Source organism: Thermochaetoides thermophila (genome assembly GCF_000221225.1).
Source record: "Thermochaetoides thermophila DSM 1495 unplaced genomic scaffold scf7180000011815, whole genome shotgun sequence".
Classification (NCBI taxonomy): domain Eukaryota; kingdom Fungi; phylum Ascomycota; class Sordariomycetes; order Sordariales; family Chaetomiaceae; genus Thermochaetoides; species Thermochaetoides thermophila.
Genome location: NW_006383031.1, coordinates 1,198,954 through 1,217,189, shown reverse-complemented (window position 1 = coordinate 1,217,189; position 18,236 = coordinate 1,198,954). Strand labels below are relative to the sequence as shown.

General features: G+C 51.2%; 5 protein-coding genes across 5 annotated transcripts; 4 read left to right on the top strand and 1 right to left on the bottom strand.

Moving 5' to 3' along the window:
• Positions 1 to 628: 628 nt before the first annotated feature.
• CTHT_0019520 (uncharacterized protein) lies at positions 629 to 1,894 on the top strand (the record flags this gene model as incomplete). Its single annotated transcript, XM_006692375.1, has 1 exon — positions 629 to 1,894. The coding sequence occupies one exon, from the start codon at positions 629 to 631 to the stop codon at positions 1,892 to 1,894; it is 1,266 nt and encodes a 421-aa protein (XP_006692438.1).
• A 2,286-nt stretch (positions 1,895 to 4,180) lies between these two features.
• Positions 4,181 to 6,346, top strand: CTHT_0019510 (uncharacterized protein; the record flags this gene model as incomplete). Its single annotated transcript, XM_006692374.1, has 1 exon — positions 4,181 to 6,346. One exon carries the CDS (start codon positions 4,181 to 4,183, stop codon positions 6,344 to 6,346), a length of 2,166 nt encoding a protein of 721 aa, XP_006692437.1.
• A 168-nt stretch (positions 6,347 to 6,514) lies between these two features.
• CTHT_0019500 (polyketide synthase-like protein) lies at positions 6,515 to 11,686 on the top strand (the record flags this gene model as incomplete). Its single annotated transcript, XM_006692373.1, has 1 exon — positions 6,515 to 11,686. The coding sequence occupies one exon, from the start codon at positions 6,515 to 6,517 to the stop codon at positions 11,684 to 11,686; it is 5,172 nt and encodes a 1,723-aa protein (XP_006692436.1).
• A 1,073-nt stretch (positions 11,687 to 12,759) lies between these two features.
• Positions 12,760 to 14,758, top strand: CTHT_0019490 (monooxygenase-like protein; the record flags this gene model as incomplete). The annotated part of the gene is made up of 2 exons (XM_006692372.1): positions 12,760 to 13,450; positions 13,515 to 14,758. The coding sequence occupies 2 exons, from the start codon at positions 12,760 to 12,762 to the stop codon at positions 14,756 to 14,758; spliced, it is 1,935 nt and encodes a 644-aa protein (XP_006692435.1).
• A 1,293-nt stretch (positions 14,759 to 16,051) lies between these two features.
• CTHT_0019480 (uncharacterized protein) lies at positions 16,052 to 17,425 on the bottom strand (the record flags this gene model as incomplete). The annotated part of the gene is made up of 1 exon (XM_006692371.1): positions 16,052 to 17,425. The coding sequence occupies one exon, from the start codon at positions 17,423 to 17,425 to the stop codon at positions 16,052 to 16,054; it is 1,374 nt and encodes a 457-aa protein (XP_006692434.1).
• Between the last annotated feature and the right edge of the window lie 811 nt (positions 17,426 to 18,236).

Here is an 18,236-nt window from a genome sequence, read left to right as displayed (position 1 = left end):
ACGCGATCCACGCCTGGAGTTCCTGGGATTTCCCCACGAGCTCGTCTGGATTCGCGTTTGGCAGGATGCGATGAACCAATAGGGGCCAGCCAATTGGGACATCGCTGTTTCCTGTCTTTTGTCGGCGTTGAACAGCCGCAATGGAGGAAATGCAGGCGGCCCTCGGAGATGCTCTGTTCGGCGGTGATCCAACGGTGCCCCTGGTGGTACCACCATCGCCGCGCGCATCCACGATCAGGAGAGAAGCCTCATCGCATGCGACCTCAACACGCAGCCCGGCAACTTTCGGGCAGGGAAGCGTCATGTCGCAAACAAAGCGTTGCACTAAAAGACGTGGAACAGGACCGGGATGTCGTAGATCATAAAATACTCGTGTGCAACAACGAAGGGGAGAGCTGTGTTTGTGGATTGTGATATCTAGGATTGCAGCATCCTCTCCGTTGAATCTTCACATATAAATCTCTCTCTTCCACCAAACTCAGGCATGGCTCGACCTGGAACCTTCGCCAGACTTGCCTTGACACTTGCTAAGCCATCACCAGTTGCTTCGTCTCGACTTCGTCCTTCAAGCCTCAACCAAACCTTCCCTGCACTTAGCTATCAGCATCACCAAAAACAAGCAAGCACCATGGCAGCCCCTCTCACCCAGAGCCAGATCGATCTCGTCAAGTCGACAGCTCCTGTCCTCAAGGAGTACGGTGTGACAATCACAACAAAGTTCTACGAGAACATGCTTCGGGAGGTTCCCGAACTCAACAACATATTCAGCACTACCAGCCAGAGGACAGGTCGCCAGCCGCGGGCCCTTGCTAACGCTGTGCTCGCGTATGCCACTTATGTCGATGATCTCGACAAGCTGAAGCACGCCGTCGAACGTATTGCGCATAAGCACGTTTCTCTGCAGGTTACAGCGGAGCAGTACGACATCGTCGGCAAGTACCTGATTCAGGCTATCGGCCAGGTTCTTGGCGCGGCCGCCACTCCTGAGATCGTCGACGCCTGGGTTGCTGCCTACGGTGTACTAGCCAAGATCTTCATCAAGGTCGAAGGCGACCTCTACAAGCAGAATAAGGCCGACAAGTGGCTCGGTTGGCGCAAGTTCCGTATTGTCCGAAAGGAGCGTGAAAGCGATAGCATCACCAGCTTCTATCTGGCTCCGTCTGACGGCGCTCTCCCACTGCCCCGTTTCCAGCCTGGCCAATACGTCAGCTTGCAGGTTGATGTCCCCGAGTTAGGCTATCTGCAAAGCCGGCAGTACAGCTTGAGCGAGGGCTATTCCCCGGAGTCTGGCTACTACCGCATCAGCGTTAAGAAGGAGGAGGGTACGGAAGCCGGCATCCCGGGCATTATCTCTAACAAGCTGCACGAGAAGTACAACGTCGGTGATGAGGTCGAGCTGTCACATCCGCAGGGCGAGTTCTTCCTGGACCCAACCGACGCTTCGAAGGCCGGCGTTCCTGTTGTGCTCATCTCTGCTGGTGTTGGCGCCACTCCGCTTAAGGCCATTCTAGATAGCCTCACCGGGCCCTCGGCGGTTGTTAAGCGGCCCATCTCTTGGATTCACGCCTCTCGCTCTCGCGCCGTGCAGCCGTTTGGAGATGCGGTTCGGGAGATTACCAAGGCCAATGACAACGTCAACTCAGTCGTTTTCCTCAAGAATGTCGGTCCCGAAGATCAGGAAGGCGTTCACTACCAGTTTGCGGGCACTCGTCTCTCTCTGGAGAAGCTGGATGCCGAGAAGGACTTGTTCGTGAACAACCCACAGGCCGAATACTACATTTGTGGACCGGAGAGCTTTATGATAGATGTCAGGCGTGGTCTTGTTGGCATGGGCGTGGACAAGAACAGAGTTTTCTTGGAGCTTTTCTCTACGGGTGACGTTCCGGACGAGTGAGCGCCTTAGGTCAGTGTGTATTAGCAACCTGCATCAATAATCTGGAGTTGGCTGGGAATTGTGGTTGTGGTAATAAATGTTGGTCAATTACGTTTGATACCTGGGTTAGCAAGGGATCCCCTCTTCTGTACATAAGCACCTAGAACCGAACAATTTATCTGGAACTGGCCTGCTTTCCTGGATCTTGATATGTGGAAGAGCAGCTTGCCATCGTGGTTGATCGCTTATAAAATGAGTGTAACCAGTTGCCGAGGGTGAGTATTTTCAGGCGAAGCACCGAGTCTTCTGACATATTCAAGGTGACCATGGTTGAAGCCGAGATCCCTCGAAAAAAAAGGCAAGGAAATGTCATTTGGTCAGCAGTGATGTTGTCAAAGAATACGAATAAGAGTTTTGCTCTAGCCATCTCGATTATGCGCAACCGATCTCCATGTGCTAGATGCTTACTAGTGCTGATTACCTCACATATTTGGACTTGACTACTTACTCACACCATTCAATTACTTTGAACTCAGATCCGATCTCTTAAGCGTCCTGTCCAGACAAGAAAGCTGAAACCTTTGGTTCAGATCATTTCCATCATCTCGTTCTGGCAGTAAACAACCCCATCCGGTTCTACAAGGCTACCTGAGATCTTGCCTAAGCAGATCTTTGAACGATGATTGAATTAGTTGACCAACTAGAAGATTTCCTCTCATCGGCCTTCGTTGGACTTGGAGCATGAAAGCTACACTGTGCTCCACCCCACAATCTGTGGGGTCGCACAGTGTCCAGAGTCAGGCATGGTGATCTTCCCAATTTGCCCCTGTCACGCCAAGCTGCGGGCCGCAGATTCCCGTGGATCCACTGTGATGAAGGATGGATCCTAGAGCCCTGCATCTCCGGTTAACAACGCCAGACTCCATAGACATCTGGGGTGATGACATTTTAATCGAATATTGTAGGTCAGTCCAGAATTAGTGAGAAATATGAGCAGGGTTCTGAAATCTTATTTATATTAGGAAGCCGGCTGACTGATAGTGAACTCGATAGTGAACCCTGATCAGTGGGTTGTTGAGTATAGTGGGGGCACCCAGGGCTAATGACGTCATTGAAATGGAGGGACACAACGACATCCCCACAAATCTATGGCAACCTGGAAGATCTCGAAGTTTTGTCAACAAAAAGAGCCCCGAACATTTAGCATCAAAGCTTTAAAGGGGCCATTTCATCATGCTTTGATGCTACAAAGCTTGATTTATCAGCTTCATTCTTGCTGATGATGTGGTCTGAAGAATGGAGTTTTATGCAATGAGGTTTCTACCATTCATGCACTCCAATGGGAAAGCTGTAACAGACGGCTAATGACAGGGTTAATGGAAGTATTATCAGTGGGAACTTCATCTATAATATTCCATTGGCGCTATTCTTTTTAGAAGTGCCTTTGTTTAGAGTTAAGAGGCCCAGAACACTAAAAGAGTCAGTCTTGTTCAACATGGGATACACTTGTCACTCAAAGCATCTCTGGGGAGAGCGTGGCCTTTTCTCATGTAAGGCATTCTAGATCCCGGTACTCATTTCAACATCTCTTATTTTAGATAATGATGCACATCTTATGATTAAATGGATCATTCTACCAACCTTCGGGCTCTGGGGTAAGGAAAGTGAATGGACACGGTCCTGCCTGGGGACCTATCACAAGGGTCCTTCTCCATCGTTAACACCAGATGAAGCACGTGATAACCTATTTCTGGAGAGTGTGAACATATTTTCCACAGCGTGAAAGCATGACCTTCCTCATTATGCTGTTGCTGTCGCAGTCTTCTGAGGCCTTGTGGTCACTGTATGGACCTCAGTCGCTGCGCAGAAGACTGGCCCCACATCTCCAAACACAGCACTCACAGCACTGCGCCCCTGTAAGAGCATAAATCGCCCAATATCCCCATATTTTATCAAAAAAAAAGTCTGCCATGTCATCCTCTGTTCTTTCCTACTCACCTCTGCTAGCTGTGTCCGACTTCCTCAGATCTGCTCACTACGCCTGAGGGTTAGGACAAGCGGTATCTTACGGCCAACGACACATTATCTATACATTACCTGCCATCTGCTTGCTTTATATCACTCGCAGTAAGAGCCCCTTAACCCTCATTCCCGCACTTCATCCTCGGGCCGAGTCGCAGGTTCTCGTCCTCCGGACCTCACTGGGCCTTGGCCGACTTGCGACAGCAAACCTGGAATACTGACCTTTGCCAGCAGTCTGACACCTGCCTACAACACTGGCATCGGTGAGCGCGAAGGGGAATCGCCATGGCGTACAAACCCCCTCGCGCAGAGCCGATTGCCATCATCGGCTCGAGCTGTCGCTTTGCCGGAGGAGTGAGCAGGCCGTCTGAGTTGTGGAAGCTTCTCCAATCTCCAATCGACCTGTCTCGCAAGGTACCTATCGAGCGCTTCAATATTGATGCCTTCTTCCACTCTAACGGAGAGTACCATGGGACGACCGACTCACCCAAGGCGTATTTCCTTGACCAGGACCATCGAGTCTTCGACGCCACTTTCTTCAACATTACACCCAAGGAAGCGGCTGCGATCGATCCGCAGCAGCGTATGCTTCTTGAGGTTGTATACGAGGCCCTTGAGTCGGCAGGCTATTGTCTCCGTGACTACTCGGGGAAGAAAGTCGCGGTGTTTGCAGGCGTCATGACCGGTGACTACGACACCCTCTCACAGCGGGATGAACTCTATACTAGCCAATACTATGCAACTGGGAATGCCCGATCCATCCTGTCAAACCGGATTTCATATTTCTTCAACTGGAATGGCCCATCCATGACGATCGACACTGCCTGTTCCTCAAGCCTTGTCGCTCTCCATCAAGCAGTCTTGTGCATCCGTTCGGGCGATTGCGAGATGGCCTGCGTGGCTGGGGCCAATCTGATTCTGGTTCCAGAACAGTTTATTGTCGAGTCAAGTTTACACATGCTTAGCCCCTCCGGCCACTGTCGTATGTGGGATAACAGAGCAGATGGGTATGCACGTGGAGAGGGTATCGCAGCTGTCTTTCTCAAGCCATTAAGCAAAGCCATTCGAGACGGCGATCGCATCGAAGCTATCATCCGCGAGACGGGAGTCAACTCCGATGGCCGAACGCAAGGCATTACCATGCCAAACTGGGAAGCCCAATCACATCTCATTCAAGATACCTACAAGAATGCTGGGTTGGATCCCCGTTCTGAGACAGACCGTTGTCAGTACTTCGAAGCCCACGGTACTGGAACTCGCGTCGGCGACCCCAACGAGGCCCATGCAATCGAGGATGCCTTCTTCAGTCAGAATCCTCATACCGCCAAGCCTAAATCCAGACTGCTAGTCGGATCTATCAAGACAATTATTGGCCATACCGAAGGTGCTGCAGGCCTCGCAGGGCTCCTCAAAGTCGTCCTGAGCATGCACAACAACGCCATTCCGCCAAATCTGCATTTCGAGGAACTGAACCCAGAAGTCGCCAAGTACTACTCATATTTGCGCATTCCAACTCATTGCTACCCATGGCCCGCTGTTCCCAGCGGTCAACCTAAACGTGGGAGTGTCAACTCGTTTGGTTTTGGGGGCACAAATGCCCACGCCATCATTGAGGAATTCATTCCGGACATCCATATCCCTGTCGCAAAGGCTTTTTGCAAAGGGTTGAAGATCCCGGCGTCTCTCAAGCCCAAGGAAAATGGTATTGTCGAAAACAGCCGTCGGCCCTGTCTTCCCTTGTTGATCTCAGCTCCATCTCCGAAAGCCTTGACTGCTGTGGCCAAGTCCTACCGCGACTATATTTTTGGCCACCCAGAGATCCCTAGCGAAGAGATCGCTTGGCATTCAGTTGCCTATCGCACCCATTTTCCTTTCCGTGCCTCTGTTTCTGGCCTTTCTTCTTCGGATATGATTCAGAAGCTCGAAGAACTCATCAAAGCGGGCAATTGCGGCACTCGTGCCAAAGACAATATTCGACCTCCTAAGATCCTAGGTATCTTCACCGGCCAGGGAGTACAGTGGGCGACCATGTCTCGTTCCTTGCTCCGAGCCTCTGAGGCATTTGCCTCCACCATTCGGGAGATGGACAGCATCCTCCAATCCTGCCCGCATCCTCCGCACTGGACACTCGAGGAGGAAATTCTCGCCGATCCAGAGCAGTCCCACGTTGATGAGGCGCATGTCTCTCAGCCTCTGTGCTCAGCTGTTCAGATCGCTCTTGTTAAGCTGTTGCGGGACATGGGCATAACCTTCCACACAGTTGTTGGCCACTCTTCTGGTGAGATTGCGGCGGCTTATGCTGCAGGCAAGCTTTCGATGCGTGATGCCATTATGATTGCGCACTATCGTGGAATGGGAGTCAATGATGTGTGCGGCAAGAATGGTGCGTCTGGGGGTATGCTCGCAGTCATTGGTCTCAACAAGCAGCAGGCTGAAGATCTGTGCTCCTAGGAAGAGTACTCTGGCCGGTTGTGGATCGCTGCCAACAACTCCCCGAATGGAATCACGCTCTCTGGCAACAAAGATGCCATAGAACAAGCTCGCAATTCCCTTAAGCAGCGTCGAGAGATAACAGTTGCTCACATGTTACCGGTTGACAAGGCGTACCATTCACCGCACATGGAAGCTTCTTCACAAAAATACTTGGAGGTTTTGCAGGCCAGTAAGATCCAACCACGCAAGGGCAATGGAACAAAGTGGGTATCAAGCGTCTATGGCTCAGGCGAACCGCGGATGGCCGAACTGAAGGCCTCATACTGGAAGGAAAACATGGTCAAGCCGGTTCTTTTCTATGAGGCTCTGACCTCAGCGCTTACTCAAGCTCCCAACGAAGACCCTTTTGACTGCGTCATTGAGGTCGGCCCACGTCCGTCACTCACAAGCCATGTTAAGGCGATTATGGATGAGATGAAGATTCCCTTCCTGCCGTACTCAGGCTTACTCAACCGCCAAAAGGATGACCGCGAGGCCTTCTCCGATTTTCTTGGCTGGATGTGGACTTTGTTCTCTGGTGCTACAGACCATATTCGGCAGTTTGCAGTCTCCTCAGCCCGGCCTGATCTTGTTCATCATCGGCTGCTTGACCCACCTGCCTACCCATGGGACCACTCCCAGATTTTCTATCGGGAGTCACGCATCTCACGTCAATACCACTTCAAAACACAACAACCTCATGAACTCCTGGGCGTCCGCACGCGTGACGATAACAAGTTCACGCTCCGCTGGCGCAACATGCTCAAGTACGAGCATCTGCCATGGGTGAAGCATCACAGCTTTCAAGGTCAGGCTCTTCTTCCAGCCTCAGCCTACCTCATCATGGCCCTGGATGCTGCCAAGGTTGTGCTCAATAGCCGCAATGCATCCATTGTTGAGCTGCATAACCTCAAGTTCTCTTCTGGGATCGTTCTCGAGCCCGACGCCGACGTCGAAGTTCTCTTTTCGCTCACAGTCGAGCATGAATCATTTGAGGAGATCAAGGCATCTTTCACGCTGACGTCGACTCAGGCAAACGGGAACATCGACATGAAGAAGAACTTCACTGGCTCCATGACCGTCATCCTTGAGGAGCCAAGTGCTGATGTGTTCCCACGCCGGGCGCAGGGGCAACCGGAAACTGTACGGGCTAGCGAACAGGGCTTTTACAAGATGATGGCTGAAACGGGCCTCTTCTACACCGGCCCGTTCAAGGGCTTGCAGGAGCTGAGGCGCCGTTTCAATTTTTCGACCGCTGTTGTGAAGAGACATCACGAAGAGGATACCACATCTCTTCGAATTAGTCCTGCGACATTGGATACTTGCCTTCAGACGGCATTTGTCACAATTTCCTCACCAGGAGACAACTCTATCTGGACCTCGTTCTTGCCCGTCGATATCGAGTCAGTTCGTTTCAACCTGGCGATTTGCGAGAGGCAAAATATCCATGACTTCCTCTATGTCGACGCTTACCTCACAAAGGAGAGCCCGATCACAGAAAACACAGGAGCTTCTTTCACTGCCGACATTGAGATCTACAACGAGAGTGGCGAAATGGAAATTCAAATCCAAGGGCTCACAGTAGGTTCCTGGGGCACGACAAAGCCCGAGCAAGACCACGAGCTCTACCTTACCACCACCTTCGAGCTCGACTGCGACTTCGAGATCGTGTCGTCAAGGCAATTCACTGATCCATGCCCCCACGCGTGCAAGCTGCTGCTCGACAGCTGCTTCCGTGTGGCTGCCTTCTACGCCCGCCAAGCTCTTGGTGGGCTGGACAAGACCCATCTACCTTCGGTGCTCCGGTTGTATCAAGACACGGAAGAATCAATCAAGAAATTTGTCAACAACTCTCCCTACTCTACAATCCTCAACCTTGTCTCTCATATGGACTATGGCCAGCTCGAAGTATTTGACGCTGAGCTGTCACACTTCATTAGAGAAGTTGTTCACATTGTCGCCCTTCAGCAGCACTTGACTCGGATCATCAAGCAGATCGCCCACAAGTATGCGCGGCTGAATGTTTTGGCCTTGACGGACCCTAGCCTGTCGCTCACTCAGCATATTTTGGATGGGTTGGGCGATTCATTCATGTCCTATCATCTAGGAACGAAGCCAGAAGAGAAGCTGGCTGACCGCCGCCCATTCTGCGACATGTTGGGGAAGAAGATAAAGGTGGCTAAGTTCGACCTCTACTCGCTTTTGGGCGAGCAGGACACGGTCACTTACGATCTCGCCATCCTCACCACATCGGTTTCCAAGCCCCATGTTGCAACCACGGCGCTTGACACACTCAAGAGAGTCATGCGTCCAGGAGGCTTCTTGGTTCTTGTCCACGTCCCAGACGACCTTATCAATCTCCTTGAGGGACGTTTTTGGGTAAGGTACAGGAATGGGGATTTGCACTGGCCGGAGACACCCAGCTGGGAGGACTGGTTCGTCGCTCTCCAGGCCTGCGGGTTCTCAGAGACGATCAAAAACTCCACACAAGTATCTAGTAAAGGGCTCGCAATCATGATCCGTCATAACGAGGCAGAGAGCAAGAAAGTACTGATCCAACCGGCCTGTGATCTCACCAGGCGCAAGACAGGCCGCTTGCTCATTGTGGGTGGCAAGAAAGTGCATACGACTCGCATTGCATGTCGCATCGCGAGCGTGCTAACGGTGCACTTTGCTGATATTGACCACTTTGATGATTTCGACAGCGTTGTTGTGTCGAGTGAAGTCTCAGCTGTGATCATTCTTGCAGACATGGACCAGCCGATCATCTCAACCATGACAGAAAAGAGCATGCAGGTATTGAAGCAACTTTTTCGACCAAACATGACGATCATTTGGGTTACCCAAGATGCGCTCGTGCGCAACCCCGAGCACGCCGCATCCTTTGGCTTTGCCAGGACGTTGGCTGCAGAAACGCCCGGAGTATGTCTTCGGATGATCGACATGGACAATCAGATGGACTATGAGCAGGTGTGCGCCGCAGTTGGTAATGAGATCGTCTCATGTTTGCTGCAACTCGATTTCAAGTCGTTGGCCGAAGGAAACGCTTCGACACAGCCTATGCTTTGGGTCACTGAGCCGGAGATACATTACCGTTCTGGTTGCCCATGGATTCCACGAGTGGTGCCCTGGAAAGAGGGCAATGAGCGAGTCAATGCCCCGCGGAGGGTTATCGTCAAGGAGGTAAACACGCTCGAGAAGGTTGTCAGCATCTCTCCTTCCGGTTCTAAGACCAACAATAGGCTGTTCAGCGCCCACATTGTGCGGGATGTCAACAAGCAAGTCCCATCTATGTTGGTGGTCTTCGAGACCTTGTTCAGCACCGCTGAGCCCATGACGCTAAATATTGGCAGGAAGGAGTTCTCTGCCTACATGTGCCTGGTTAGGAATCTGGCGGATACCAGGCGCTGCCTCGTCTTCTCGACCACAAACTCCTCCCATATTGTCGTGTCAGCCGATCCGAGACACAACGAAGTTGTTGCTTGGGCGGAGATTCCCATCGACAGAGCAAACTCTAACGACGAAGCTTGCTTTGCGTTGATAGTACGCTACATTGCAGCCGACGCCATCATGAAAAAAATCAAGCGCAGTCATGCCATCATTTTTGAGCCTGACAAGCTTCTTGCAGAGTGTCTGAAGGAGCTAACTGATGGTCAAAATGTTGAACTCACAGTTTGCAGCCAGGATCCGGAAATAGCGTCGTCTAAGAACTACGCTGTTCATTATGGGATGTCTAGCAGACAAATTCGGGTTCTGCTATCGCCTGCAAGGGCTCAGCATATCACAGTCGTCAATTTGTTGCCGGAATCTCATCCATTCACCAAGAAGCTGAAGCAAGCTCTGCCTGCTGGCTGTACCTACTTTGGCCGATCACAGCTCTTCGCAGACTTTGAGGGCCCCGAGATGCTGGCGAAGAAGCTGGCTGATGACGACGTCTCCGCAGCCAAAGTGGGGGGAATCTGTATCAAGGACTGGAAGTGGTTTGAAACTGTTGTTCACAAGGTGGAAGCCATTAAGTCCGCGCCAACCTGGTCCGCACCTGTGTCTGTGCCTCAACTGCTGCAGTTAACTGCGACGACTCTCCCTCTTTTCAAAACCATCAACTGGAAGGCCGAGTGCTTAATTCCCTGCATCGTCAAGCCCGTCATTGGTACACAACTGCTGCGGCCTGACAGGACTTATGTGATAGTCGGATTGACGAGAGACTTTGGCCAAAGCTTGTGTACGCTTTTCGTTCAGCAAGGTGCAAGGAACTTCGTCCTGTCGAGTCGCAACATTCCCGAGAAGCTACCCAATTGGGTTCACCACATGCCCCAGGGTGTCAAGGTGGTCTTTGAGCGACTGGATGTGACCGACCTCAAGCAAGTAAAGCAGTACAAGACGAAGCTCTTCTCTCACTACAAGCTGCCCCCTGTGGGCGGCGTCGTCAACGGCGCAATGGTGCTCGACGACAGAGTTTTCTCCGAGATGTCCATTGAGACTTGGCATCGCGTCCTGCGCCCCAAAACAGTTGGCTCCTACAACTTGCATTCAGTCTTTAACGAGCCAGACATGGATTTCTTCATTATGACTTCGTCTTTTGCCGCGATTGGTGGGCACGCCGGCCAATCCAATTATTCATCTGCCAACATGTACATGAACGGTCTCGCCGCTCTCCGCCGGTCTCAAGGCCTCCCTGGTTCGGTACTCAACATTGGTGTCATCTACGGCCTCGGCTTCTTGCATCGCGAGAAGGATGAGCTGTACCAGGGTCTTGAGCGCGAGGGGTACCCGCCCATCTCGGAGCGCGACATTCATCATATGTTCCTTGAGGCCATTGTCGCGGGCAAGCCGATCCCCGGACAAGATGTTGTCAAGTGCGAGCAAATATACGACATTGTAACTGGCTTGCGCCGATTTGACCCTGCCGATCGGTACCTCCATTGGCATTTCGACCCGCGGTTTTCACACCTTTTCCGTGTGGCTGAAACGGATGAAGAATGTGTTTCTGGTGGTGTCGACGGCAAGGAACACCAACCATCGTTGAAGGAGCTTGTAAATATGGCTTCGGACAAGCAAGAGGTGGTTAAGTTGTTGGTAGATGGGATTGTCACGCGTCTTCAGTGCCAGTTGCACCTTGCCGAGGGCAGCATCTCGGGCGATCATACCATTAGCGAGCTGGGTGTTGATTCCCTTGCTGCGGTGGAGATTCGTACTTGGATCTGGAAGACCCTTGGGTATGATGTCGCCGTCATGAAGTTGTTGAGTGGTGTCACGATTCGGGCGTTGTGCATGGATATTGCTGGTGCTGTGATGAAGGCTAGGGAGGAGATTCAGTAGGATCAGATTGGTGTTTAAACCGAAACCGGAAGATACGGGGCGTTAAAGGTACAATGATGAGTCTGGGTATTAATGGGATGGTATGGAGTGTAATTGCAGGTATGAGGCCTTGATGTTTTGTCGAGATTCAGTTGTGATATTTTGTTACTGAGTGGTTCTTGCACTTCAGCGACAACTACCTGGGAATACGAGGGAGCCTACCTGTGCTTGTTGGGGTCATGGTTGCTGGATAGGGATTAGCGGTGACCACTGGTAATAAGGAATGGCGGGAGAGGTCATAATGCTTGTACATTCCTTATATAGGTAGTCGCAAAGTGACACTGCTCTGCCCATCCTTCTGCTCTCAATGCTGTTTTTGTTATGGCAAGGATAATTGTGATGCTACCCTTTGATGCTCTGTTATAAACAGCATGGTTTCTTCCTCTATCCAGATTGCGGACAGGAAGTCGCGCAACGCAAACATCCATTCAATATCCACGTGGCAAAACCCATGCCTCGACCTGAGTATTACATTTGAGATCGGGAACCACAGTTGTAATGTTAAGTGTACACTAAGCCAGCCCTCCAGGCATGCGAGCAGGATCGCCAATAGGCAGGCCAAGAGTTTTAATAAGACACGATGTTACGGCTCCTGAGTGCCGATAGTCCCGTCTGACGATCATCCGAAGTGTGACATCCGAACCTCCTGTTGTGCAACCATTCACGTAATTGCAGGATGGATCTGATACGCTCAGGCGCAGAGCCGGAGGGTGGGGGAAGCGGGGTAAAGGACAGCTGTGCAAGTGCAAATGAGGGGAACATCATCAGGTGCAATGCAATGTTGCTTTGTGTTGATATTCTAACAGTTGTATAAATTGCAGGGTAAGAATGAGCGAGGGTGTTTGGTTCAAACATCTTGAGATCTCGTCACCAACTGTGGAAGGGCAAAGCTTCTGGTCGTTGGGCTATTGTCACCTACCCGATCGCTTTCAACGACTCTTCTTTTGGCCCACTTCAATACGGAGTATCAGGGGCAAATCTATCTACCTATAAACAAAACTTTAAGCTTTGGTTCTTCCGACCATAAAGCAACGATGTCTAGCCCGGACGACCGGGTCGTCCCTGGATCTCACAACCTCCCTCCAGCGCCATGGCCAACCGTGGTCCTCCCTTCAACTCAAGCCGATTCAGACGCGGAGTCGGTCATTCAGGGCCTTCTCGACCAGCTAAACTACTCTCTCCCGAGGGATGAGCATGACAACGTTGCCTCCCTCTTCCTTGCTGAGAAGCCAGAGAACAGCACCAGTGGCAATGGAGCATGCGGCTTTTGGCGCGATCACCTCATGCTTTCATGGACGTTGAGAACCCTCAAAGGACGAGATAACATCGCGAGATGGCTCAAAACCGAAACGCTCCATTGGAAAACCATCCAGTTCACAATTGACACTTCCTCACCCTTTCGGAAACCAAAGTTCACAGACTTCAGACCCAAACAAGGTATCCCAGGTGTCCAGGCGTTTCTCAAAGTAAAAACACTTGTTGGCTGGGGAAGAGGGGTTATTCGCGCTGTGAAGGTCTCCAGAGAGGTTGGTGGTGCAGAAGAGTGGCATATCTGGACTCTGTTTACCTCGCTCGAGGGGATCTTTAGACACGAAGAGCTCACTGGGCCAAAGAGAAGCAAAGGGCCAGAGCAAGGAGAGGTTGTGGGGAGAAAAACCTGGAAAGAGTTGAGGAAGGCCGAGATTGAGTTTGAAGGAGTGGAAGGCCCGGATGTGGTAGTAATTGGTAAGTCTTGTGGTTTATGTTGGAGATCGACGCCGGTTTTTATGCTGACTAAGTTTGCGTTTAGGAGCTGGACAGGCTGGACTAACAGCCGCTGCACGCCTGAAGATGTTAGGAGTCTCAACACTGATCATTGAGAAGAACAAGGCTGTAGGAGACAGTTGGCGGAAACGATACGACCACCTAGTGTTGCACGACCCGGTTTGGTACGACCATCTACCGTACTATCCATTTCCGGAATCATGGCCTGTATTCTCATCCAAGGATAAGATTGCCGACTGGGTCGAGTCATACGCAAAAGCATTGGATCTTGTGGTGTGGACGCAAACGCAGTTGGTATCAGCTTCGTGGGACGCCTCTGCAAACAGGTGGATAGTATCGCTTCGGCGCAGAAACCTTGAGACAGATGAGGAAAAGATTCGGGTCTTTCACCCTAAGCACATTGTTTTTGCTACCGGTCATCACTCCGGAAAAGCCCCTTTGCCAGACATCCCTGGAATCGATACATTCCAAGGAGATCTCCTCTGCCATTCGTCAGAGTTTCATCGTGCACCGCTAAACAGCAAAGGCAAAAGCGCGGTCGTGATAGGGGCGTGCACTTCAGGTCTTGACATCGCCCAGGAGTTTGCTGAACAAGGGTACGACGTGACTGTGGTGCAGCGGTCAACGACCTACGTGGTATCAAGCGATGGGGCTGTGAAACTACTGTATGGTGGGCTGTATGAAGAAGGCGGTCCCCCGGTCGAGGATGGTGATCTAGCCATGTGGTCACTTCCAAGCGAAATTTTGAAGGCGGTTCAGGTTGATCTGACAGACATCCTGGCTGAGCGTGACAAGGCCATTCTCGATGGCCTGGAGCATGCCGGGTTCAAGTTAGATCGTGGCCCGAACGGGGCTGGGCTTGTGTGCAAATACTTCCAGCGAGGTTGTGGATACTACATTGATGTCGGCGCTGCGCAGATGATCGCTGATGGCAAGATCAAGGTCAAGCATGGCGTTGAGCCTGTTGAGGTGCTCCCTTGGGGTGTTAAGCTCTCGGACGGGACCGTTCTGCAAGCTGATTCGGTTGTCTTTGCCACTGGGTATGACAATATGGGTACTACGGCACGAGAACTGTTGGGAGATGACTTACCACCCACGTTTCAAGGCATCTGGGGATGGAATGAAGAGGGGGAGATGAGGGGTGTCTGGGGGCCGACTGGCCACCCGGGGCTTTGGTTCCATGGAGGCAATTTTGCGCTCTGCAGATACTATTCAAGATTGATCGCCTTGCAGATTAAGGCAAGGTTGATAGGTCTGAATCCAGCATAGGTATTTCAGGGAACAACTTGGGCGGGAAAAGGAGATGGTGAACGCCGAAATGGGGCAACCTGTCATTGTCTTTGGGGGGATGAGTTCATTGAGCAGAAAGAGAAGTTCCTTTGTCTATGAACAATCGATGATTCCCACACCAAGAAAAAATTCGAAATGATCATGCAACCGACATTCTCGTTGTAGAACCCCTCCGTTAAAGACCCATGCTAACGGCCGGTGTTTACACCTCTAATGGTCGCCCAGTAAGAGCTTGGGTCCGCTCTGATGCAGCCATGTCCCTAACCTTCTTTTAGAAGTTACCGGGCGCGAATTTCCAAGTCGAGTAGCGATTGCACGTAAATTACTGTGGTAAGGTGCGTAATGTTACAGACCAATACACACTGGTGTCCTTGGTCTTGTGGAGTCCGAACTTCAAATATCCTCCCTTGCCAATGTCAGGTCAGGTTTGGCATCCGGGATTTATGTCATTGCCATTATAAAATTGTTTACCGTCTCTGTATAGTATTCTCGTCTACCGTTTTTTACTGTTGAGTTACGAATAGCTTGAAATTACGTACAACCAGCGAAAAAAACCATCCACAGTCGCCCCTCCTTGGCCCTCATGCTGCATCAGCCCTAGCCTATGGATGTCCGTCTATATGTGTAGGTACAAACGGGCCGTGCCATAGACTCTTTTTGGTTGTTACTGCTTCAAAATCCTGATAATTTTTGCTTCCTTTACCCCTTAATTCAACTTACCTGACCAGAACTGCCTGATAGTGAGTTACCCTCGCAACCTCTCCAATAGTACATTCCCTTAGCCTTCCTCTTCCCGTCTTGTATGGCTGACCCAGAGCAGTGATGAAGGAGACGGATCATTATGTTGCTTGAAACGCAGTGCAGTATCACTGACTGGGCTTAAGAAAAATAGGTGGTTATGGTCTTGAAGTCTCCAGGTGTTGTTGGCATACACACAAAAAGGATCCCTGGGACATTCCTCGGGAAATGATGTCTCAAGCAAATGTGCTGAATCTAGCAAGTTGCCTGACACATAAATACAATCGCTGCGATGTTGACAAGCTGACTATAGACTTTTTTGCCTCTTGGGCATGTTTACTTAGCCCTAACCGTCACCGAGCAATCCAAGTGGCTCCACCACCACCCACTTCATGACGACTCAGACGCTGACCACCATGACGATACCGATTTCTTGTACAATTCTGTTCGTTTCCCACCTGTTATGGTCCGGCGTCTGCTCCTCGGAGATTCACTTCTGTCCGTATCCTCATTCACATTATCCGCCGCCATCTCCTAGAACTTGCTTTTCGCCTCTTGTACCACTGCTTTGATATCCAGTTCGTTCATCCACTTGCCATAGTGCCTCAAAAAGTTGGCCACCCCTCGCTTCTCGCCCCTTACACCATCATTGTCCGCCCATGCATATATTAGTCCATACCGTCTGGCAGCGTCCCTCACAGTCTGGGCCCGTTCCAATCGGACCTGTTCATACGCCGTCATTGCGTAGAATGCGTGCCGCCGAGTTTTTACCATGCTGAACAGGCAACTGAGAATCGCTGCGTCCTCAAAAGCCTGAGCTGCACCCTGCCCTGCAAAGGGCAGAGCAGCATGGGCTGCATCACCGAGGATGGTGATCGGCTGTCTTTCGCCCTTGCGGAGATAGGTGTCGACTCGATCAAGATCTTGGAGCGGTTGAGCGAAGATTTGAACTTCGATATCCTTCCCTCCCTCGATAGGAGGATTGGACAAGAGGTTTAGAAGCGGATGCGTGATGGGATGGTAGACACTGGTTAGTATTGAGGGAATAGACGGAAGGTCACTCCGGTTCAATGGAGGGTCAGACGCAGAAGAGTATTTGATGTAAGGTTGGTACTTGAGGTTGCGCAACGCAATCCCGACGCTCAATCTTGTCCCTTTGTTCAGGGGTATGCAGTTGAGGTGGCCATGGGGACCAAGCGAGATTGGCACAGTGCGGGTTAGCCGGTCGTCAACCCCGTATTCGCGAGCGACCTTCATGGGAATCTGTATGCGATACATATACCAGTTGTCTGTGTTTTTGGGGCTCGCGGCAGGGTGGTTAGCTCCTAAGATGTACTTGCGGACGATGCTGTTGATGCCGTCGGCACCAAACAAACAATTTGCGGTATAGATCTGGGCGTCCTTTTCAAATGTAAAACGTATCTCCCGCAATTTTGCATTGTAGCTCTTGATTTTCGCCAGCCTTTCGCCAAAATGGACGCGTTCCTTGGGGATTATGGTCAGTAGAGCACGGATCAGGTCCGCGCGACTCAGGCTCTTCCGACCTTTGGCACGGCCGAGCTCAGCGATGACCTGTCCCGCATGCTCGCCGCAAGCCAAGTAAACTTCGGTTGCGGTCTCTTCGTTCTCTTCCTCCGCGATGGAAATAGCGGCATCCAGATAAGCCTTGCGGATCTCGGGGCCAATGTAGGCCATGGCTTCGAGCCCATTGCGATGGAGCGTAAGTCCGGCACCATAATCGCGAATTTCGGAGTCAGCCTCGTACACATGAACGTCGAGGTGTGGGTTTTTGATGAGACCGGCTGCAAGAGCCAGACCTGCAACGCCACCGCCAATGATGGCGACAGAAAGAGTTTGGCCGAGGGGGGATGGCGGCTCGGGGTCACTTGCAGAGGGCTGGTTGTCCATAATGATGAAGGCTTAAGATAAAAGACAAGTTGATGGAGAGAGAGAGCACTAACTGTTCTAAGTCAGGATATATGGTTGGACTGTGATTGAAGAATCAGATTGCTTCCTGTTCGGAGCACATCTAGAGCGTTTCACATGCCATGGGAGTTACTGGTTGTGGAAGCTGCAATTTCCTATCAGTTGTACCAAGTCTAATGGAAGGCATCATCAACAGACCGATGTGATAGGGCAGTCGAAAAGCTGATTCAACGTGCAATAGCTTATCCACATTGCGATCTACGTCAAGTGTTGGAGCTGAGAAAGCAAGAAAAGTCTGTATTAAAGCTAGCGATCATATCAGCTACCAGTAAATCTTGGGTAAGAGCTCAAAAACTGAGAGCCCATTCTTTTGCTAACATTTTTACTGCCCTCCCTCGTCTTTTTGTAGTTTGGGAAAACTGTTTATAGTTTCAATAACAGGCGAACAATATACATCCTTAGGTAGACATGTGGTTGATGGTCAGAATCCTTACCAAGACCTAAGTAGAAGGCGAGTGCCATCAGGCAACCCTAGCTCTTACTGTGGGGGAATCGCTCTGGTGTCATGTTGTCTGTTGCGGTGGCTCGTCGTAGTCCACCTTGGAAGAAGCTTGCTCGGTAATATTGCTAAGGGAACAAGCCATGCGTTGAACTGGGGCTGTGGTTGGCAATATATGGTCTTATTCCGGTCTTCGGGTGGCTGTTTAACTGTCGAGCTGACAATTTTGTGCGGCAAGTGGCGAAGCACTTCTGGAGCGCGAAGGACATAGGCGGAACCCTGTGCCGTACGATG